The sequence below is a fragment of the Monodon monoceros genome, unplaced genomic scaffold (assembly GCF_005190385.1).
Source record: "Monodon monoceros isolate NGI ecotype Baffin Bay Population unplaced genomic scaffold, NGI_Narwhal_1 Super_Scaffold_12, whole genome shotgun sequence".
Lineage (NCBI taxonomy): Eukaryota > Metazoa > Chordata > Mammalia > Artiodactyla > Monodontidae > Monodon > Monodon monoceros.
The window spans coordinates 160,053,850-160,076,454 of NW_021703768.1; the positions used below are offsets into that span (position 1 = coordinate 160,053,850).

The 22,605-nt window shown below is 58.4% G+C and overlaps 3 protein-coding genes across 7 annotated transcripts in view; 1 reads left to right on the top strand and 2 right to left on the bottom strand.

The window, feature by feature from the left end:
- Nucleotides 1-14,514, top strand: part of CATSPERD (cation channel sperm associated auxiliary subunit delta) — a 43,618-nt gene extending 29,104 nt beyond the window's left edge. The window contains exons 16-25 of the mRNA XM_029216863.1: nucleotides 117-195; nucleotides 865-917; nucleotides 3,648-3,722; nucleotides 5,073-5,201; nucleotides 6,436-6,619; nucleotides 10,041-10,198; nucleotides 11,490-11,670; nucleotides 13,578-13,723; nucleotides 14,112-14,266; nucleotides 14,483-14,514. Of these exons, the coding sequence (XP_029072696.1) occupies nucleotides 117-195; nucleotides 865-917; nucleotides 3,648-3,722; nucleotides 5,073-5,201; nucleotides 6,436-6,619; nucleotides 10,041-10,198; nucleotides 11,490-11,670; nucleotides 13,578-13,723; nucleotides 14,112-14,266; nucleotides 14,483-14,514 (1,192 nt within the window). The remainder of the gene's footprint in view (nucleotides 1-116; nucleotides 196-864; nucleotides 918-3,647; nucleotides 3,723-5,072; nucleotides 5,202-6,435; nucleotides 6,620-10,040; nucleotides 10,199-11,489; nucleotides 11,671-13,577; nucleotides 13,724-14,111; nucleotides 14,267-14,482) is intronic.
- A 296-nt stretch (nucleotides 14,515-14,810) lies between these two features.
- Nucleotides 14,811-16,743, bottom strand: PRR22 (proline rich 22). Its single transcript, XM_029217953.1, has 3 exons — nucleotides 16,416-16,743; nucleotides 16,262-16,324; nucleotides 14,811-15,837 (listed from the first exon to the last, which is right to left on the bottom strand). Exons 1-3 carry the CDS (start codon nucleotides 16,543-16,545, stop codon nucleotides 14,828-14,830), a joined length of 1,203 nt encoding a protein of 400 aa, XP_029073786.1. The 5' UTR covers nucleotides 16,546-16,743; the 3' UTR covers nucleotides 14,811-14,827.
- Nucleotides 16,744-17,017: 274 nt separating this feature from the next.
- Nucleotides 17,018-22,437, bottom strand: DUS3L (dihydrouridine synthase 3 like). Of its 5 annotated transcripts, none has more exons than XM_029217949.1 (13): nucleotides 22,253-22,437; nucleotides 20,925-21,213; nucleotides 20,154-20,666; nucleotides 19,737-19,778; nucleotides 19,429-19,581; nucleotides 19,095-19,211; nucleotides 18,850-18,915; nucleotides 18,659-18,769; nucleotides 18,334-18,520; nucleotides 18,099-18,174; nucleotides 17,563-17,751; nucleotides 17,360-17,488; nucleotides 17,018-17,240 (listed from the first exon to the last, which is right to left on the bottom strand). In XM_029217949.1, exons 1-13 carry the CDS (start codon nucleotides 22,348-22,350, stop codon nucleotides 17,168-17,170), a joined length of 2,043 nt encoding a protein of 680 aa, XP_029073782.1. In that variant the 5' UTR covers nucleotides 22,351-22,437; the 3' UTR covers nucleotides 17,018-17,167. The 5 variants fall into 5 exon arrangements, with proteins under 5 accessions (XP_029073782.1, XP_029073781.1, XP_029073780.1 ...); XM_029217950.1 differs by having other exon boundaries at nucleotides 17,094-17,240; nucleotides 18,334-18,430; XM_029217948.1 differs by having other exon boundaries at nucleotides 17,360-17,751; nucleotides 18,334-18,430.
- Between the last annotated feature and the right edge of the window lie 168 nt (nucleotides 22,438-22,605).

Here is a 22,605-nt window from a genome sequence, read left to right on the forward strand (position 1 = left end):
TGGATGGGTGGATGGGTGGATGGGTGGATGGGTGGATGGGTGGATGGATAGATAAATGAATGGGTGGGTTGTCGATGCTTTTTACTGCAATAACACACACTCCCATTGCCTTGCAGCATAAAGAGACCCACAATATCAACCATCACTCTGGACATAGCCAACAAAGAAATTTCATGCTTGGACCTTAAGCCACTGGTATGACCAAAACTTTTGCTGTTCCATACTCTTTTTTGCGGTACGCGGGCCTCTCACTGCTGCGGCCTCTCCCGTTGCGGAGCACAGGCTCCAGACGCACAGGCTCAGCGGCCATGGCTCACGGGCCCAGCCGCTCCGCGGCATGTGGGATCTTCGCGGACCGGGGCATGAACCCGTGTCCCCTGCATCGGCAGGTGGACTCTCAACCACTGCGCCACCAGGGAAAACCTGTCCCATACTCTTTGTCCTTAGTGTTAAGATTGATGACAGCAGGCCTTGGCTGGCTTGTCCCCTAGGGGCTGGCTAAGCTCACACTCAGGATCTGGAAATGGAGGTGATTCTGCCCTAGTTGCCAAGGTCACTGCCCCTTCCCCATCGTCTTCCCCCAGGGCTGTGCCTCAGGACTCACCAACTTTGGAGCAGGTGTACTAGCTGGGGGTTATCAGATGGCGGGACCTTAGCGGTGCCCCATAGATCAGGCAGGCTCTTAGGGTTTGACTCTGTGAGTCCCAGGCGCCTGGACACCGCATTGCGACCCAGGCGCAGGGTTTCTGGTCCCGGCTGCGTCAAGTGCGCCCCCTCGTGGGCTTTCATGGTGCCCTCGCTGACCGGAGTCAGCATCCTCATCCCCTCCTTGTCTCTCCACCCCACATCCCCCCGCCGCTGCAGACAGCCCTTATTTCAGTCGGTTGTGACCTGGAGAAGAAGATCGTCATTCAGAAGTGAGTATGTCGATATGGGGTGGGGAGGGGAGAAGTGGGGGGTGGCGAGGTGGGGAGTGGGGACTGGATGAGATGGTCACCATTGCTTCACAACTGCTAAAGTCGGGTGACACTACTCTGTCTGCTTTTACACATGTTTAACATTTCCATAACGAACAGCTCAATAATTAATCCTAACAGATTAAGTTAGAGTCTACAGTGGGTGGCTGCCTCCTCCACACCGACTTGGTGAAATTTACATGTTCTCCCTGCTCCCTCATCCTTTGCTCATTCCCTTTCTCCCTTTTAGTCCCTGAGTTCCTCATTTTGATTAAAATTGCTCAGAGAGGGCTTCCCTGTTGGTGCAGTGGTTAGGAATCCGCCTGCCAATGCAGGGGACACGGGTTCGAGCCCTGGTCTGGGAAGCTCCCACATGCCGCGAAGCAACTCAGCCCCTGCGCCACAACTACTGAGCCTGCGCTCTAGAGCCCGCGAGCCACAACTACGGAGCCCGCGTGCCACAACTACTGAATCCCGTGTGCCTAGAGCCCGTGCTCTGCAACAAGGGAAGCCACCGCAATAAGAAGCCCGCGCACCTCAACGAAGAGCAGCCCCTGCTCGCCGCAACTAGAGAAAGCCCATGCACAGCAACGAAGACCCAATGCAGCCAAAAATAAATAAATGAAATAAATAAATTTATAAAACTGCTCAGAGATTTGGGGTTTAATCGCCTGCTGAAAATTTGAGGAAATTTGTTTCCAGGATCCATAGTTACTGCAGAGAACGCAGCCATGAGAAATGAAGAAAAAGAAAGGAAGAACCCCTGAAGACTGGCCAAACCACCACACGTTCTCCCCTTCGGGCGGTGGTGTGCCAGCAAATGGGCGACAGCCAGTTCTGGGGGAGCCCGGATTTGTAGCATTTGCCAGTTCCCGTGGTGTAAATGCTCCCATGGAGCCTATAGATCACTACCAAAGTGAGTCTCTACTGGCTCATGAAACTCCTGAGGATATAACAGCCGGCTCTCGGAGCTAGTAAGAGCCAGCCTCAGCGCTCCACTGCTTGGGGCAATAATAAAGTCAAGTGATGGTTTTACCAGATTTTCCCCCCAAAAGGGAAATGCTTTATTGAATCAATAAATGATGTTATCAGTATTTAGAACATATGTGCAGGAAAGTCTTTAAAACAATATTTTCAAAGCTGCTGCCATAAAGAGAGTGGGAAAGGTATTTGCCATACATGTAACTAAAAAAGGACTTGTATCCAGAATTTATAAAGAATTCCTACGAATCAGAAAAAAAAAAGACAAACGTATAGAAAAAAATGGGCAAAAGGCTTGAGCAGGCACTCCCAAAAAAGGAGGGAAAAAGGCTGATAAACACAAAAAGTTGTTGAAAAAGTAGTCAATTTCATAGGAAAATGAAAATGAAAGCTACGTTAGAGACCGATATTCAGCACGAGCATGGCAGAACTGACAAAGCCTGGAAAGTAGTACTATAAGGATGGGAACCCCCTGGCAGCCTCAGGAACCCCCAGACATTGCTGGTGGGCGTGTACATTTTTCGGCTGCTTTGGAAAGCACTTCTTTCCACCAGCAATTCCACTCATGCACGTCTGCACTGATCTAGGTTCCAGAATGTTCTCAGCAGCATTATTCTGAATAGCTCCAAGCTGGAAGCAGGCCAACTGAAATGTCCATCGACAGAAGGATGGGTAAACCAAGTGCAGGGTTTTGATACAACAGAATGTCACAGCAGTGAAAACGAACGGGGCAGAATTGCCTGGATGGATCGTACAAACGTGGGCATGGAATCAAAAGAATACACAGCATGATTCTAGTCTTAAAAGTCCAAAATCAGGGGAATTCCCTGGCAGTCCAGTGGTTAGGACTCTGCACTTCCACTGCAAGGGGCACAGGTTCCATCCCTGGTTGGGGAACTAAGATCCCACAAGCTGGGTGGCACAGAAAAAAAAAATCCAAAATCAGGCAAAAATAAACTACAGTCAGCCCTTGTATCTGCAGGTTCCGCATCCGCGGATTCAACCAGCCAAGGGTGGATGGTGTTTAAGTTCGTGGTCGGTTGAATCTGTGGCCGTGGAACCCGAGGATACAGAGGCCCCCACTATGGGACTTGAGCATCCTCGGATTGTGTTATCTACAGCAGATCCTGGACCAACCCCCTGCAGATACCAAGGCAGGACTGCATGTTGCTTAAGGATACATGCACAGATGGTAACAGTACAAAGAAAAACAGGGCAAGGATTGTCTCAAAAGTCAGGACACCCAGCTCCCACATCTCCATGTGTAACATCATTCTCCAATAAAAGGAACTAGGGCTCCTTGGCAAAATGGCTGATTCTAGGCCAGGCAGGGAAGATTCAAGATGAGCCTGGAGGGGCTTCCCTGGTGGTGCAGTGGTTGAGAGTCCGCCTGCCGATGCAGGGGACACAGGTTCGTGCCCCGGTCCGGGAAGATCCCACATGCCGCGGAGCGGCTGGGCCCGTGAGCCATGGCCGCTGAGCCTGCGCGTCCGGAGCCTGTGCTCCGCAACGGGAGAGGCCACAGCAGTGAGAGGCCCGCGTACCGAAAAAAAAAAAAAGATGAGCCTGGAGCATCTTGGAGAACCAGAAGGTAAGAAAGGGCTCAAAATCCAACCAATGGGGAGATAACATATGTCAAAGGGAACAATTCACAATTCTTTGGTCCCGCATGGGTTCAGGCAGCTTCTCACCATCTTTTGTTGCTCGCAGTGAAATCTCAGCCTGTTACAATGGCATCCTCGACCCCGTGGCCCTTCAGGACAACTATAGCTACGTCATTGAGAGGTGAGCCCCCCCCCCCACCGCCAACACACACACACATGAGCCAAAGGCGAATCAAGAATCATTATTTAAATTTTTATTTATGTATTTGGCCGCACCGCGCCAGCATGCGGAATCTTAGTTCCCCCACCATGGATTGAAACCCCCTGCAGTGGAGGCTCAGAGTCTTAACCACTGGACCTCCAGGGAAGTCCCAAGAATCATTTTTAAACCGTAATGGAAAAGAAAACAAATTTTTTTTGAAGAAAGGAAAAAAAGAATCGTTTTAAAATGGATACCCTGCCAATTGATATCCAGCCCACAGGGAATCCGAGGGAGCAAGCAGACAGGTAGGGAAGGTGGCTGGGCCTTCGGGGAATCAGTGTGATGTGGCAGGGCCCCTGGCCCAGGTCTGCACAGGCTCTGCCACCTGCTGGGCCAGCTTTCAGACCCCTCCCCAGCCTGCCACCAGCTCCCGGAGCCCGGTCCCCTGTTCATCCCAGCTAGCGGAGTTGGCCAGACACTGTCCAGCCAAGGCAGGAGGGGGTGGCCGGCCAAAGTGACCCCCTCTGCAGGGCGGCACAGAGAGCCCCTCCCACACTGGTGCACACCACCAGCCCCCTGGCATGGGAAGACACTCGTGGGTCTTATACGACATGACCCTCCCCCCTCCAACACAAGCCAAGAGTCCGTCCCCCATCCAGACCCACGGCCGAGATGGAAACTGGCCCTGCTGGACTTGCCAACCAGTGAGGCTGCAGCCAGAGAGCCTGGGGGCGTGAGAGTGTGTGAGTCAGGGTCTCCAGAGAGAGAGAAGCCACAGGATGTATGTGTGAGACAGAGAGACACAGAGGCACAGACAGACAGAGACAGAGTGACAGAGACAGAGATTTATTTTAAGGACTTGGTTCCCGGACTGTAGAGGTCTGGTGAGTCCACAGTCTGACAGGGGAGGCTAGGGGCTGGCAGCTCAGGGAAGAGTTGCAGTTCTAGTTCAAGGCCATCTGCAGGCCGACTTCTTTCTTGCTGGGGGAGGCCCATGTTTGTTCTACTCGGGCCTCCAGCTGCACCCACATTAGGGAGAGCACTGCTTTACTGATTTCAATATTGACCTCTGCCCCAAAGAAGAGCCTCACAGAAACACCCAGAATCACATCTGACCACAGTCGAGGTGCTGTGGCCCAGCTAAGTGGACCCGGAATGTCAACCACCGCAGGGGTCCCAAGGTCATTTCGACCAGGACTCTGAAGCCCCCGCTCAGACATGCCTCCATGACCGTGACCCCATGTGCAGGGAAGAAGCGGGGCTGTGGGCGGGTGGACGTTCGGGCGCCTGGCGGGAGCTTGCCCGTGTCTATGTCCTGCTCTCCCACAGGGAAGCCTATGACCCCAGCTTCCGGGGTCAGAAGGCCACGGAGGACCTGGAGGTGCCTTACCACTACGAGAAGCTGGGCTGCCCCATCCTCGTCTACTACGACACCCCATGGAAGCCAGTGGTGGAACTGTGAGGACCCACCCCCCAGTCCCCCACCCCGCCAGCCCCCCGCCGCCCTCACCATCATCACAGGCCCCCAGAGCCCCCTCCACCCCTTTGCTCTGGCTGCATCCTCTCCCTGCCTTTTCCCTCCGTAGCTCTCAGCTCACACATCCCCTCCCCTTCCCCGTCTTAGCTCGGAGGCCTTAACAAAACACCACAGACTGGGGGGCTTAAACAGCAGACACTGACTTTCTCACAGTCCTAGAGGCCGGAAGTCCAAGTTCAAGGTGTGGGCAGGCTCTTCCCCCAGGCCTCTCTCCTTGGCCGCAGAGGCTGCCACTTCCCGTGGCATCAGGGCCCACCCTTATGACCTCACTCAACTTCGATTGCCTCGTTAAAGGCCCCACCTCCAAATCCAGTCGCACGGGAGGTTAGGGCTTCACATAGGAATTTGGGGGACACATTTCAGGCCATGCCACTCGCTCTGCCCCCTTCCATGGATTCTGTCTTCCTTCATTCCGTCCCCACCCCCACCCCCACCCCACCCCACCCCCCACGGACCACTGCACTAAATGTTGACGGACTGAACGGTGGTCGAAACCACTCACACGTGGCAACACTTAGGTTCATTAGAACGTCACGTGTTAGCTCCTCGTGGCCTCAGTCTCACACCCAGGTGAGACTGTGGGCCGGGCACGCCCCTAACTCAGAGCTGCCACGTGGTGGGGTGCCTGCCAGCCTGGGGTGAGGAAGAAGGGAAGGGTCCCATCAGAGGAGGGGTGTAAGCCCCAACCTGGCAGGAGACAAACATGCATCCAAAAATAAGTTTTGTTTTTCTTTTTTTTGGCCCCCGCGTCTTGCGGGTACCTTAGTTCCCCGTCCAGGGATGGAAGCCGGGTACGCGGCAGTGGAATCCCGGACCCCTAACCACTGGACCACCAGGGAATTCCCCCCCAAATAAGGATTTAGAAAAAGCTTAATTCACCGCCCTAAATGTATACCTCTGGAATGTTTACAGGTGTCAAAAAATAAGCAACCCCCAGTCCCCGACCCCGACCCCGTCAGCGTCCTGTCACCACCTGCCACTGCATATCCGCGTTGACTGTCCCAGAAGTGTCAGCCTGGTGGGGGGTGGGGGTGGCCCTGCCCTGCTCTGCCACCTCCCACCACCCCCAGATGGTCTCACAACACATCAGGGCCCCCAGCCTCCCCCACCCCTGACGGCCCCCCAGCAGCCTCACCTGTGCATGGTGTGTCCCAGGTGGAGGGCAGGAAAGTTCCAGGAGGTGGTCGAGGCCGAGTACGTCCTGCTGGAGGTGAACGGGCTGTTCACGTACACGTACTCCCTGACGGCCGACATGGCCCTCTGCAGTTCCCAGCCGCAGAACTGGACCACCATCGCCAAGACGGCCGGCTCCAAAGGGCCCTTCGCCTGGGACCGAGAGGTGGGGCCTGCGTTCTGATTATTCCCAAAACAGGTCGCAGAAGGCGACGACTGGTCAGGCCCACTGTGTGTTGGGGGCCGACTCGGTCTGTTCGGGCTGCTGTAAAGATCACCATAGAGCCTGCGGCTTGTAACAGCAGCATTGGTTTCTCACGGTTCTGGAGGCTGAGTCCAATCAAGACGCCAGCAGATTTGGTGCCTGGTTCCCGGGTGGTGCCTTCTGTGTCCTCACACGGCAGAAGGGGCGAGGGAGCGCTCCTGGGTCCCTTTATAAGGGCGCCAATCTCCTTCAGGAGGGCTCCACCCCCAGGACCTAATCACCTCCCAAAGGCCCCGCCTCCTAATACATCACCTTCTGGGGTAGGTTTCGGCATATGAATGGGGGGGGTGCAGGGCAGACATTCAGTCCCTGAATGGGGCGTCAGGGGATGGAAATGTAAGACGCACAAACTCTTTGGGAATCTCTCCCAAGGGAATCGGAGACGATCGGAGGTGTAGGGACGAAGGTGCTCATGGAGCACACTGCTGATGGTGCGCAAAATTCTGGAACCATCCAAATGCCCATTATTTAAGGGGCTGATTATACTTACGGTCCGTTCTGCTCAACGAGCGTTTCTATCACGAACGTTGGTTGGTACACGACTGACAAATAAGGTTATGGTGTCAGTGAAAGGAAGACATCGCATTGTTCCTCTGGGGGTGGGGGGGCTTCTGGCGCATATTAATTAGTTTCCATCCACCCTCGGCCTCTCAACGCCAAGGGCAAGAACACGGCGCAATGCGGCCACGTCACCAGCAGGGGCGCGCGCGCTCTTCGCGCCCGAAGCCGGTTCCAGCGAGAACTCCTGGCTCCTTAATTTTGTGTTTGCTTTCTTAAAAGCCCGCAGCCTCACCCGTTCCTTACACCCCATTCCATAGAGTGAGCTTGGTCATGTATTTTGGTTGGTGACGTTCGTTTTATTTATTTTTTAACCGAGGTGAAATTCACATAACCGATAATGAACGATTTTAAAGCATGTAACTCCCACAACTCGGGTATGCGTTTTGTGCATTCGCAAGGTTACCCAAACACCACCTCCCTGACCGTTTCTTTAAAAAGAACAAGTCAAAAAAAAAAAAAAAAGAAAGAAAAAGAAAAAAGAACAAGCCACACACGGAGCTTTGCTTATTATTTTCTGACTGTGCCGGTGTTTGTATTTGCATTCTTTTTATTAGCCCTCTCGTTCAAAGTGGCATGCATAAATTGAAGAGATTGTCCCATTACTTTTTTTTCCCCATCAGCCCTGGTGGCCGATTTTGTAGAACCCTGAGGGTTTTTCTATCAAGACAGAGCCACAATGCCTGCATGTCCAACACAGTCATTGGATGGGCTGTTAAAAAGCCCCTGAACCGCTAAAACTGAACCACTGAACCACTAAAAACCATGAGGTGGAGCTAGCTGTGGCAAATAAATGGTCGTTAGGCAAAGCAGCTGTCTCCTTTTTTATTTCACACAGTTTTTATGCAGCCCAGCTTTTTTTCTTTTACTCCCAAAGGATTTTTAAAAAAATTTTAATTGTGGTCAAATATGCATAACATAAAATTGACCATCTTAACCATTTTTAAGCGCACATCTCAGTGGTATTAAGTACATTCACACTGTTGGGCAACCATCCCCACCATCATCTCCAGAACTTTCTCACCTTCCCAAACTGAAACTCTGTCCCCATGAAACACTCACTCCCCATCCCCTCCCCCAGCCCCTGGCCCCCACCATCTACTTCCTGTCTCTGTGGGTCTCTCTAGGGACCTCCTGTGAGTGGGATCACACAGTATTTGTCCTGCATCTGGCTTCTTTCACTGAGCATCATGTCCTCAAGGTTCATCCACATTGTAGCATATGTCAGGATATCCTTCCTTTTTAAGGCTGGATAACATTCCACTAGTGGGTGCGGACCACACTTTTTATCCATGATCTGTCAGTGGACACCTGGCTTGCTTCCACCTTTTGGCTGTTATGAATGGTGCTGCTACGAACGCGGGTGTGCAAATATCTCTTCGAGACCCTGCTTTAGTTTTCTGGTGTCTCCTCTTATAAGGGAATTAATCCCATTATAGGGGCCCAACCCTCAGGACCTCATCAAAACCTTATCACTTCCCAATGGCCCACCTCCAAATACCATCCCACTGGGGGATGGGGCTTCAACATACGAATGGGGGTTGGGGACTCGAACATTCAGTGTGAGGCAGGGGCGTGAAAAGCAGGACCTGGTGACGGACTGGATGTCGGAGGAAGAGGAGGCAAGCGTCAAGCACGGCCCACCAGTTTCCAGCCTGAGCACCTGGGCAGATACTGGCTCAGGGATGAAGCTAGCGGTGGAGGGAAACACACACAGCTTCATTCTGCACCTGCTGAATTCAAGGTGCCACCGAGGAGGAGGGAGCCCAGTGGCCAGCAAAACATAGGGAGACAAGTCAGGGCTGGCGTTGGTTTGGAAGTCTTCTGTGTGTTGCGTGGTAACTTAAGGATGTGTCTGCCAAAGAGGCCAAGAGGAGGGGCCAGGGTAGCGGGACGACTGTGCTGGGGGAACGTGAAGAGGCAGGGGCTCCGTGGGGGACTGCAGGGCTCCAGGCACCTGGGGAACCATCAACAACCGAGAGGAAGTATTGTTGCTGTTGTTGCATCCGAGGAGGGCCAGGTGGCCTGGCACAGCTGAAGTCAGGTGTTTGCCCTCCATCCATTCCCATGGCCCCGGCAGCAGGGCCTGGGGACAAACGACGCCCATCCAGGTGGCCATCCACACCGTGGACACGTTTGCTTTTTGATTCTGACAACGTTTGAACTTTCTCAATAGTAGTACACAGGACAGCTCTTTCCATTACCCAGCACTACAAAGCAAATCATCCCCAAATTCAGTGGGATTTACTGTTTCTCACAAATCCGTGGTTCAGGTGGGCAGTTCCTGTGCCCCACTTGGCGTTGGCTGAGGCCACCCCTGCAGGGGCATTAAGGTCTTCTCACCCGTGTACAAGGCTTCTGTTAGGAACATGGTTCTCCATGTGGCCGCCGGGCTTCTGGGCCCAGAACATTGTTGAAAGCAGGTTTGGGGTTCTGCCCAGATGCTACCTCTTGATGGAGAGCTGTGTCCACACAAGAAGGGGAAATGAAGAGCTTCCTCATTTTAAAGTTGCTTGTGGGAGGGGGGCGGAATCCCCTGGCGGTCCAGTGGTTAGGACTCCGTGATTCCACTGCAGGGGGCACGGGCTCCACAGTCACAAATCGGCTGGCCTGCCCAGCAGGCACTTGGTCCTGGACTCACACCCATGGGTGCTGGTGGGTGGTGGCACCGGTGGGGCCGTGTGTGCAGCGGTAGCACCTGTGGGCTGGCACGGTGTTCCCCGGCCCCCGGGGCCAGCAGGCATGTCTCTGTCCTCCTCCCCAGAATTATGTGAGCTGCCACGACCCTAACACCAACGCACCCTTGAGATGGCCCAAAGTCCCGTATCAGATCTTGGGAGGCCCGACAGAGAACAAGGTCGTTTTCGACCAAAGAAACGGCATCTACATCTTCTTCATTTCCATCGTGGATCCATACTACAGGTGAGTCGCCCTGTGCCAGGGGCCTCTGGGGGAACAGCTGGCTCTCTGGGGGCTGGTTGCACACATGAGGGGGGGACCCACTTTTCTCCCTCCCCTAGGATGACATTTGTTCACTTGCTAAATAAATCCTCATTCAGAGGCCATGCTGGGTGCCGGGGGAACAGCAATGACCAGCAGCCCTGTCCCTGCCCTCAGGGACCAGAGTCACACTCATGTCATGTCTAACAGGTGGGGTGCAGGGGCCGGTGTAGACCGGCTCCCAAACACCGATCATTAGATATTCAGGGATTTTGCAAGCCGGTTGGCTTCCCGCTGGCAGCTGGCGTACTGACACCACGGAAACTGACACTCATTACAGGCCGGCGACCCTGCCCCAGGAGCTGGCTGTCAATACTCGCCACCCACTGCGCTGTTCAGATCGTTAACGTCTCCCACTGGGAGGGGGAATGTGGGCGGCATCCTTCCCCGCTCCCCCATCACCTATCCCTTCCAGACGGACACAAAGTCCACCTCCAAAAGCGTGGGGAGACCCTGCCTTCCCTAAAGGTCCCAGAGCCGCTCTGGGACGCCACAGGCGGAAGGCACCGGGGTGGGGATGCCCAGGGGAGAGAGGGGTCTGCCTGCAAGGCTCATCCCCTGCCCTGCCTGCACCTTGCCTCCAGCAGAGCCCCCAGCGACTTCCCCCCCTTACCTGGGTGTCCTTCCCTCCATCCTGCCATTCCCACCTGCTCGCAGCCACCTGAGGGACGCTTGTGGCCCCCCTCACGCCCCCCACGCCGCGTCCACTGTGATGAGTGCTTTGTTGGTGTCTGCTGCCCGCCCCCCAGACTGAGCCTGGGCATGGAGGGGGTGGGAATCCCCTGTCTCCAGAGCAGGGGACCACAGGGGTCCTGGGGAAAAATACGGCCTCTGCTAAAATATGTAAGATGGTACGGAAAAACCCAAACGAACTTTTTGGCCAACACAATACAGAGACGACTGCAGAGTTATAGAGGATAGAAGTTAAGCGGATATAAATGGAACTCAGTGCCCGGAGTCAATGCTCCAGGCCCAGCTCTTGTCCCCGTGAGTTTTAAAACGTTTGCTGGGGGAATTCCCTGGCGGTCCAGTGGTTGGGCTCTGTGCTTTCACTGCTGAGGACCTGGGTTCGATCCTCGATCGGGGAACTAAGACCCCACAAGCTGAGCAGCGTGGCCGAAAAAAACAAAAAACAAAAAACCAGTTTGCTTGGGTGAAGGGTGAGGCCCCCAAAGGCGGTGCCCCACGGCCTCTCCCTGCCCGCCCCTCGCAGCTACTGTCACCTGGAGACCACATTCAGCGTCTACGTCTACGGGGCCTTCCCACTGCCCATCTTCCCGCCTGAGATCGCCATCGTCCTGCTCACGGGGGCCACCCTGCTGTCCGTATGGCTGGCCTACATGATCCCCAAGCTGCTACACACTGAGCAGGGCCTCAGGGTCAAGGGCGTCGGGGTCAGGCTGCGCAGGAGATGCAGGAAGTCTTGTGCGTGTGTCTGGGCCAGGTGCTGAGCACGCCCGGGGGGCGGAGGTGGGGTGGCAGGGTGGCAGGGAGGGAGCAGAGTTGTCTTGAAATAAAGCGTTTGGTAAGAGAGCCGGTAGCAGTGGGTATCGCTCATGTTTCGTGGTTTTTCTACACCCACCTGCCTCCCTCAACATTTTGGCGCCAGAGTCCCTTTGAACTACGGCACCTACGTGGGTTGTTGACAGTGAGAAGGTGGGCAGCCCAAGTCCTAGCGAACACGAGCTTTTGGTGAAACGAGCCCGCACCGGCATGTGGTGGGAGCGTTAATCGGCAAGCCCCAGAGATGCATCGGACACTTGACGTGTTCTCTTAGAGAAACATGAGACCCAAGGAAAAGGGCGGGGGCTGCAGAAGACGGGGACGGGGGGGGGGTCCACCTCTGTTGATAAGCCCTGACATATACACAGACCGACACGTTTACGTGTGTTTTGTGATGTCCACGAATAAAATTTGGAAGCATAGCACATATTTTACACGTACCTGTGTTATGCATACACACGATGCACACGTGTGTGTACATGTATGTGCAGAGGTGTGTATACATACATGTATATAACAGGTAGGCACATAAGGCATGCACATACACGTGTGCGGTGTGTGTATGTGCCTGTGTGTACACATGTACATGCATATTGCCTATGTGCAGATGTGTGCATGCACGCGCATGTATGTCTGCGATTACATACGTGTACGCACATGCCTATAATACACGCTCATGTACACACGTGCATGCATGTGTGGGCGACGTGTATATGTCGCATATGAGCGCTGCATAATGAGCGCACATGCGTGTAGATAACATGCATGCCCACAGGCGTGTATGCATGTGTACAGATATGTATATGCACATGTGAATACACATATAGGTGTGCATACAATGTACACATACGTGTATATGTACATTTGATCGTCTATCCATCTGTTCAGAACTTCCCTCTCCCACACTTCATTCAAACCTCAGGTGGCACGGGACAGCTGTCTCATTCTAGTGAAAACTTTCTCAATAACTTTTCTGATCACTCTCAGGTTAAAAGAACACATCTGACGGTCATTTAAACTGCCCAATACTGGGAATTCCCTGGCGGTCCCGTGGTAGGACTCTGTGCTTTCACTCCTGGGGCCTGGGTTCAATCCCTGGTCGGGAACTACGATCCTGCAAGTGGCTCGGCCAAAAAAAAAAAAAATTGCCCAATACGGTCTCCACTCAGTCATTAAAAACCTCCACTCCCGGGCTTCCCTGGTGGCGCAGTGGTTGAGAGTCCGCCTGCCGATGCAGGGGACACGGGTTTGTGCCCCAGTCCGGGAAGATCCCACATGCCGCGGAGCGGCTGGGCCCGTGAGCCATGGCCGCTAGGCCTGCGCGTCCGGAGCCTGTGCTCCGCAACGGGAGAGGCTACAACAGTGAGAGGCCCGCGTACCGCGAAAAAAAAAAACAGAAACAGAAACACCTCCACTCCCACACCCATTGCAGTGGGCAGTCACCTCACCCGCACCTCCAGGGGCTGCCTGGTCCACCTTCCATGCCTCTCTGGAGGGGACGGTTTAGGCTGTCAGGTGATACTCGTTTCACGACCCTCGGCCCCCATTAATCTTAAAGAAAACCAAGCCCATCCTGTCGCATCCACCTCGTTTACCAGAGCCTTCCCTTCTTGGGGGCACTTCATATTTGTCTCGAAAATACCCCTAACACGGCTGCAGGCACAGCAGGCTCAGAGGGAAGCGAGGGAAGGGAGCTCCTAGCTTCTCCAGGCCCGCATCCTGTTCACAACACAGACAGGTGATGATCCCGGTACAGCCCAGACTGGCCACGTCAGTCTCTGAGCCCTGGAACCCGCAGGCTCAAGGCGTGGTGCCAGCAGCCAAGACCCCCTGCCCACACGCAGCCACCTCCTGGATCCTAGTCAAGCGCCCGGGGTTCCCCAGCAGGGAAGGTCCCCGAGACCCAGCCCAGGGCCTGGGGCAGGAGGGCCCTTCCTCTGGCAGGCAAGGGGAGGTCCATCTCTCCTTACCTCCTTAGGTGTCACTGGGAAACCGACTCACCCCCTTCAGTCGCCTGGAGTATTTCAGGGGAGGGTGCGGCTGGCAGCTGCCCTAGGCTCTCCAGAAGCGAAAGGCAGACGAGAGCCTGGCCCAGGGTACAGGGGGGAGGGAGCTCCGTGGACTGGAGAGGGAAGGAGCTGGGGCAGGAGGGAACAGGTGTGAGCACTGAAGCTCCCAAACCACCTCAAGCCCGCCCTGTGCCCGCCCCCCACCCCCACCCCGGGAAGCAGAACCCAGGTGTGGCTGGGCCCGAGGTGGAGACTCAGCACCCAGGGCCTGGCTGGATGCCCATCCTGGGACAGGCACGCCCACCCTGGCCTCTGGCCCCCAGCTGGGGGGACGTGAAGAGGCAGGGGCTCCGTGGGGGACTGCAGGGCTCCAGGCACCTGGGGGACCATCAACGACGAGATGTCCCAATGCCGCTGCTGCAGGTGCACTCTGCACGCCCCATCACGTGCATGCCCGTTTGGGTCACCCGTGTGCCAGGTGGGCACCGTCTCCCACATGCCTGCCCTGCCCCCACTCTCAGACCTCCACCCAGCGCTTGCCTCTGCACCCCAGGCCCCCCAGCTCTCCGCGTGAACACGAGCGGACGCCTTCCCATTCACCATCGGCGACACCCGCCCCTCCACCTGGGCTGAGGCCAAGCTCAGCCCGCAGGCCTCTCCCCAGGCCTCACCCCGCTTGCTGCTGTGTCTCCAGGCAAGTTCCTGCCCATCTCTGGGCAGACCTGACTTTCCCCATCAAACATGGAGGTGAAATCCTTGCAGTGCAGGAGTCTGGGCAGTGTCTCCCCACCTCCTAGCAGCCCCCCATCCCTGCCGGCTGACTTGGATTTTCTGGTGCTAGGAGACGAGGGATTGTCCCGAACCCCAAGTCTAGGGCTCCCCGACTCTACTCTGGAAGCCCGGCACCCAGAAGGCGCCAGGGTCCTGAGGGGCCTCACCACGTGGCCTGGGGCCCGCTGGACGACAGGGCGGGTGAGGGGACAGCCCACGGCCCCCGAATGCCACCAACCGGACGCTGTGCAAACAGCTCAAATCCGCTTTAATGGGGGGCGGCTCCCAGGTCCTGCCTGGGCCCCAAGGGGGTGGCGCTGGTGGGGACCACAGCCTGCTTGCCCTTGCTGCCCTGCCTCCCCTTCCTGGCAGTCGGGTTGCCGGCCTTCCTCTTGCCGGGCTTGGCGGTGGGAGGCACCCCCGGGCAGGGCGGCGGCTCCTCGTCCAGCGCCTTTAAGTTGTAAAAGAAGTCCATGTCGGACACGATATCCAGGACCTCGGGCACGCTGTAGTCCGAGGACAGCAGCTCGTCGGGCAGGTGCAATGAGCAGATGTCGCTGAACGAGTCGTTCCCACTGCCCCCGCTGTTGGGCAGGGCAGGCCCAGGGGGCTTGCATGGGGCCCCGGCGGGCTCGGGGCCGCCCGGCAAGCAGTCAAAGAGCTTCATCGCGTCCTCGAGCATCACCTTCTTGGGCGGCGTGAAGGCCCTGGCCACCTCAGGGGTCCTGGCCTCGCCTGCCCCCAGCGGGGCCACCTTGGGCTCGGTGGGGCCCAGCGGGTACAGCAGGCCGGGCCCAGCGCCAGGGGGCGGCTCCTTGAAGGTGAAGGTCAGGGGCTCGCCGGGCCCATCCAGCTGGGTCAAGCGGTCCTTGAGAGGGCCATAGGTGCCAGAGGGCAGCGTGGCCTCGGCGGGCAGCGTGATGAGCAGCGGGGGCAGCTTGCTCTCCTTGGGGGGCAGCAGGGGCGCCAGGCCTTGCTTGACCAAGGTGGGGGGCACTCCGTCCCCTACGAAGCCCAGGGCCTCGGCCCCGGGCCCCTCGGGTGGGAAGCAGGGCATGCCGTACCGGGGCCCCGCGGGGGGCGGCTGGTAGTGGGGTAACAGTGGGGGCGGCACTGGGGCCCTGAGGCAGTGCTGTGCCTCCAGGAAGTAGGTGCCTGGTGAGGCGGGGTCCCTGGCCGCCAGCTTGTACAGGGATGACTGGCCAAAGTCGGTGGTGGTCCACTCGATGCGGTAGACACGGGGGTCAAAGAAGCAGCCGCAGGGCGCCATCTGGAAACCTGTGGCCAGGGAGGGTGGCCCTGAGAGGGGCAGTTCTGGGACCCGCCTGGGGTGGACGGGGTCCAAACCATGGGGCACGTCTGGGGCATGGAGAACACGGACCAACTTTGGGGTCCATGGACGTAGGCTTTGCCTTTGGGGCCCTCTCTAAAGGTCAGGGGCCCCAGGCCTTGCTTTGGGGGCCCATCTGGGGGGCGGGGACACCGACCTGGCTTTGGGAGACCTGTTTGGGGAACAAGAGACAGGCTTTGGCTTCAGGGCCCCAGCTAGGGGATGAGGGACACAGACCGTGGTCCAGGGGTCTCTCTGGAGGACAGGGATTCGGGCCTTGCCTTCGGAGGAGGGAGCCATCTAGGGTCAGGGGTGGGAGCAAGATGCCCCTGCCCACTCCCCAGTCATCAAGGGTTGGTGGGAGGCCGGTACCTGCTGGAGGAGCTGGAAACACCTCTTTCTCCAGGTTTGGGGGGTGACAGACGTTGGAGGAACCTGTGGACAAAAACAGGCAGCTGGGTGGGGTCCTGAGGCCGGCGGGCAGAGCCCTGGTCCCTGCCCCGATGGGTGTTCCCCACCCTCGTACCCACAACAGGAAGAGGCTCTGTGCAGGCAGAAGCAGGCTGGCTGTCGGGCCCTTCGGTGGCATCCAGGCTCTGGGGACTGAAGCCTTCTTGGGGAGCGGCGGGTGCGTACAAGTGTTTGGGGTGCTGCATAGGGAGGCGGGGGCCTGGCCACGCAGGCCAGGAGGGCAGCAAGTGGGAGCACAGGCAGCCCACCCAGAGCAGAGGCTCAGAGTCCTGCGGAGTTCTGTTTCTCCGGTTACTCCAGGCAGCGGATTACAGGCTGTGGCCCACCCACTGGTCAGGGTTCCGGGTAATGGGGGGGGAGGGGCAGGGGCAGATGGGGAAACCAAGGCAGCCAGAGATGGGCGTCACAGAGAGCATGGTGGACACTGGGCCTGGTCTGCCACCTTCCGCCTCCCGCCTCTGCCAGCAATGCCTGCCTGACAGCTCCGAGGCCCCTTCCTCCAGGCAGCCCGCCCTGATCCACACCCACACAGGCCAAGGCCCCATCTCATGAGCTATGGTGGTTTGTTTGTGGTCAAGGCCTTTGGGTACCAGCAGTGGCCAGCATGGGGCTGGTGAATGAGTGAGGAAGGAGGGAGCTGCGGGGATGGGGATGGTGGGGGAAAGCTGGGGGTGGGGGGTGGGGGGGGCGGCATGAGACAGCCTCAGGGTCACAAAAGGGGCTGGGTTTTAAAAGAATAAAATTTATTGCCTTCTCATTCCTTGGGGAGCCCGCTGGGCGCTCAGACACCCCCGCCCGCCCCTGCAGCTACTTGTAGGCGTTGGCCTTGTGCTTGGGCAGGAAGACGAAATTGGGTGGCACGGGTCCCAGCAGCATCTCACTGTGAGGAGGGCGGGAGCAGGGTCAGGCCTGGGGCGGGGCAGCCCCCAGCCCAGCTGGCCCCACACCCGCTGGCTCCCTGGTGCACTATCTCCCAGGGCCTCGGCGGTTCCCGGGCACCTGATGCGGATCCAGTCGGCCGCCTTCTGGCTGGCCATGAGCGTCTCCAGGTAGTCGCGGCCCAGGTAGTAGGGTGGCCGCTCGTTGATCCTCTGCGGGAGCCGCTCCAGCAGGCCCACGGGCACGTACCTGCAGACGGGGGCGCCGGAGACGGGGTTGGGCTGGGCCTCCCCAAGACACCCCGCCCCCGCCCCCGATCCCACCTGCACAGGAAGGAGAGCCACTCAAGGAGGAAGCGGCGTGTCTTCTCCACGCCCTGCGTGTCCGAGCCCCAGTGCTCCAGGCCGTAGTGTGCGAAGTCCCGCAGGATGTCCAGGCGCTCAGACGACGAGATGTCCCAATGCCGCTGCTCCTTGATCTCCGTGAACAGCCACGGCTTGAGCAGGGCACCGCTGCAGGCGGGCGGTGGTCAGCAGGCCGGTGGCGGAACCCCAGACCCCAAACCCACGGTCCCCAACCTCCCGGCCACGCTCACACAACCTTCAAAGCCCAAGAGTTCCAAGCCACAGCCCTGAGCCCACAGCTACAGAAATTTCCAGTCCCCCGCCTCAGCCCCATGAGCAGCCACCTCTGGCATCTCCCTGCCCGGGGAATAACAGAGCAGGGGGTGGGCAGGCGGGCTGGGGGCACCGGCGTTGGGGACAAACTCAGACGCGCCCTCACTTTCCCCGAGCTGAAGGCTGGGTGCTCAGGGGCAGCCCCGGCTGGTTCTTTGTATCCCCGCCCCGGGCACACTTACCGGGCGATCATGATCCCAGCGACGCCAGTCTGCATGGCACGGTTGGCGTCCTCGTACGACAAGATGTCCCCGTTTCCTGAGGGACAGAGACTGGGGCCTCAGGGAGCTGCGTGCAGGCGGGGATGCCGGGGCTTCGGGAGTTCTCGTCAGCCCAGCAGCATTCCCCATCGGGGCAGGAGGGGGCCCAGGTAAGGGGTGGGCCCCGGTGCGTGGCCTCCGGTGGCAGGGGACCCACCGAAAAGGGGCATGGGGCTGGCTGCTGTCACGCACTGCTCGATGTACCGCCAGTCGGCCAGCTTGGTGTAGCGCTGCTCCCGCGAGCGGCCGTGGAGCTGGAGGAGAGGCAGCCAGGCGGGGGGGAGGGGCAGAGGGCGGAGAATCAGACAGAGACAGAGAGAGAGAAGAAGACCCAGAGAGACAGACTGAGAGAGACAGACAGACAGACAGAGACAGAGATGGAGGGAGAGCCAAAGACCAGGAGGAAGGAGCAGGAAGGGAGGCAATGGTTAGAAAGGGATGCGCCTCGGGAGTCCCAACACCCGCTGTGCCCCGAGACCCACCGTGACCAGCGCGGCCCCCCAGTCCCGCAGCTCGGGCAGCAGCCGGTGGGCCAGATTCATGCGCTCGTGGATACCCGTGCGGAGCTTCACGGTCAGTGGCACGTCCAGCACCTGTGGGGACGGGTGTGGTTGGTGGGGCCCGGGGTCAGGCCGCGGGGAATGGCGGCGGTGGAGGGTGTCTCGGGCTGTACCTGGTTCATGCCACGGACGATCTGCTGGAACTTGGCTGAGCGGTTCATGAGGGCGCAGCCCCCGCCCTGGGAGAGACGGGCGGTTCGGGCTTAGGAACGCGTGACTCTGGCTGGGCCCGACACCCCCTGCTGTCCTCTCTGTACAGATGGGGAAAGCGAGGCCCACAGGCCCCCACAGGTTCCCCAGGGACTCCGCCCACCCACATTCTGCCCTCCGTGGGGCGCCAGGGTTGAGTGGCTGGTACCTTCTTGTACACGAGGTCGATGGGGCAGCCGACGTTGATGTCCACGAAATCCACCTCGATGGTGCGGTTCAGCAGCTCGGCACACTTGGTCATGGTGTCGGGAAAGGCGCCCTCAAGCTGTGGCGGGTGGCCGGGCAGTGGGTGAGGGGCCCTCCCTGCCTGGCCCTGTGCCAAGGCCAGCAGCTACTGGAGGTGCATCAGGCTGGCACCTGGCCTGTGGCTGAGGCAGGGGGTCTGGGAGGTGAGCCAGGAGAGCCCGGACCTGAACGTGGCTCTGAAACATGGCAGCTGAGAGCCCCTCCTCCCTCCCTCCCTCGCTCGGGGCTGCACCGACCTGGACACCGAAGACATCCTCGCAGGGGTGGCGTTTGAGCAGGGCCCACTCAGACGTCTGGCCCTGCAGCAGGTTGATGCACACAGCCATCTCCCCGCACGTCACATCTGCCCCAAAGCGCTTACAAACCCGCCGGAAGGGCAGGTTCCCACACTGACGACAGCAGGGGACAGAGTCACATGTGAGGGCACGGCAGGCAGGGACCCCAGACACCCGCCCAGGCCCCAAGCCCCCAAGGTGGGGAGGCAGTGGGTACTGCTGGGATGACCACGCTGCCAGCTCCCGGCCCACCTCACTGTGGGTCCTACCGTGGTGAGGGGGGCAAGGTACAGTTTGCCACTGATGTCCAGCTGGTGGGAAAGAAAATGCACAATGAACCTCCATCCTCCAACGTGGCTTTCAAGGCCTCTCAAGCCTCAAGCCTCCCCAGGTCTTTGCCCCACACGCTTTGTTCTGCCCCAATCAGCCTGGATCCCTTTCACCGCCGTGCCTCTGCACAGGCCAACCAATCCCTCCACCAGGAATGTTCTTTTCTCCACGTTCTCCTCCACTAGAGACTTCTACTCAACTGTCAAAACCCCAGTCCCAATGCCCTCTCTTCCAGGAAGCCTTTCCCACTGCCCCACTCTGCCACAGCCCGGACCCTCCAGAGCTGGGAGTGAGTGTCCATCTCTATCTGCCCCCAACATTGCTAGCGTCCTCTGCAGGAACCCCATGACACGTACCCGCTTCTTCTCACAGGGCTGCAACCTGACTACATCCTCATCTGTCAGGGGCCCGCAGGTCCTTAAAGGGCCCCTGGGAGGGGGAACAGTGCCCGGCCCCTGGGGGGCCTGCTGGGCGTCACAGTTGTCCTGCCCTGGGGCACCCTCAGCCTCCATGACCTCGGGGACAGTGGCTTTGGGGGTGGGGCCTGGCAGCTGGCCCTTGCTCAGCTGGCGCAGGGCCTGCTCTGCATGCTTGAAGTGGATCTTGCGCTTTCGCAGTTGCTGCTGCAGGACCTTGTCCAGGCCATTGCGGATGGGCGGGGCCTGGACCAACCCCTCCTTCACCAGATTCTGGCCCTCGGGCCCCAGATGGGCCCCGGCAAAGCGGCAGGTCACACCATAGGGGCACCTGCCAAAGGTCTCAAAGAGCACACAGTGGGGGCCCAGGTCAGCTGGCTTGGTCTCCAGGTAGCGGCCCACGTCGTGCAGGAAGCGGCAGCGGTCGCCATAGAAACACTTAGCGGTGGATTCCTGCAGGGAAACAGGGAGGCAATGAGGGAGGACAGGGAGATGCTGAGGCAGCCAGGCAGCCTGGGTTTGAACCTCAGCTCTCTCCCCTACTGACTGTGTGTCCTCAGACAAGTCAGTAACCTCACCAAACCTCAGTTTCTTCACCTGGAAAACGGGAACAATAACGATACTTACATCATAACGTCATGAAGATTGAATGGGGGGCAGAGAGGCTCACACTCAAGGCCTCTGGGACTTTCTGGAAACAATGACACTCACCTGGACCAGGGAGGGGCAGAGCCTGTTCTTGTCATAGTGGGTGGGCTTCACATGGGGCCGGCATTTGTTCTGACCCCGGGCCCTCTTCTGGGCCTGTGGCTGCTCCCCAGGCTCAACAGCCTCCTCTGTCTGCCTGTCCTCTGTCTGCCAATCCTCCAGCCGGATCCGCTTGGCCTCAGGCTCATCCAGGTCATTGCCAGCAGGGTCTCCAGCCTCGGTTTCCTGGCTGGGCTTCTCCTGCCCTTTGGCTTCCAGGAATTCATGGAAGTGCTCCTTGGTGGTTAGGTATCTGACAGCAGAGGAGCAGGGGAAAGGAGGGCTTGTGGAAGAAGTCCCTCCCCTGAGCTCAGATTCAATGAATGCTGGGGAAAGGGACTGAGAACACTTGTCCCTGATTACATGCTTCTACTGATGGGGTGCTCACTACTTAGAACTAGCCAGCCGCCAGCCTAGGAGCACCTCAAGGCCACAGGGAGGACCTATTTTGTTTATTTTCTTTATTATTATTTTTTGGCTGCGTCGGGTCTTAGTTGCTGCACGCGTGGTCTTCATTGTGGCGCGCAGGCTTCTCTCTAGTTGTGGCGTGCGGGTTTTCTCTCTCTCTAGTTGTGTCGCGCGGTCTCCAGGGCGCATGGGCTCTGCAGTTTGCAGCACACAAGCTCAGTGGTTGTGGCACGCGGGCTTTGTTGCCCCCCAGCAAGTGGGATCTTAGTTCCCCAACCAGGGATGGAGCCCACGTCCCCTACATCGGAAGGCGGAGTCTTTACCACTGGACCACCAGGGAAATCCCAGGGAGGACGTATTTTGTTCCTGGGTCCCCAGTGCTCAGCCTGACTAAGTACAGGTGTGAGGTGTGAATGCCCCCACCTATGTTAGGCTAAAGGAAACTACATGTTCCCGCGTGCCTTGCAACGGGTCCGGAACCGCCACATTTCCTAGCATGCCCTTCAGCCCTACAAGCCCCAGCATGCCCCCGGGCACTCACTTCAGACACAATTCCCTGCCTGTAACTTTGGCTGGCTTGAGGTGCACTTGCGCTGTTCCCGCCGTATGCTGGGACTACACTCCCCAGCATGCACTGCGGCCTCCGCCTCAAACCCCGCCCACCCCAGCACGGACCGCGGTGTCTTTCGCACATGTGACAGTCCCCAACGTGCGCGACCACGGGAGCTCGCTGACCCTGCGAGCGAAGGAAAGGCCCAAACAGAAGAAGAGCCTGCGAGCTTCCCGCGCTGGGCCGCTGCCCCAGCTCCCGGCATGCGCCGCTCGGGCCGCGCTACGGGTGCCGGGAAGGCTCCGTGAACTGCTCCCCCGACCCAGCGACTCACTGAAGTTTAATGGACGCTACCCCTCGTTCCGGCTCGATGGCTCCTGGGTCGCCACCGCCACCACTCTCTGCTGGGGCTTCCACCGCTCCCTCCGCCATCGGCCCCCCCTCACACCCGCTTTGGAGTGTTGCGGCGAGGCCTTCCGGGTCGCGCGTGTGTCTTCCCCGGTCTACTGGTGAAATGCGCATGCCTGGGTCGCTCCAAGTGACGCCATTGTATGCGCGTCGACGCAGTTGGGCGGAGCCTAACAGTGGGTGGGGCCTCGGGTCCCGTTTATACCTCTGAGCCCTTTGCGGGAACCGGAACGTTCAGTAATCCGCTTGGGGCTCTGAAACTGGCTTCCCGCCGGCCAC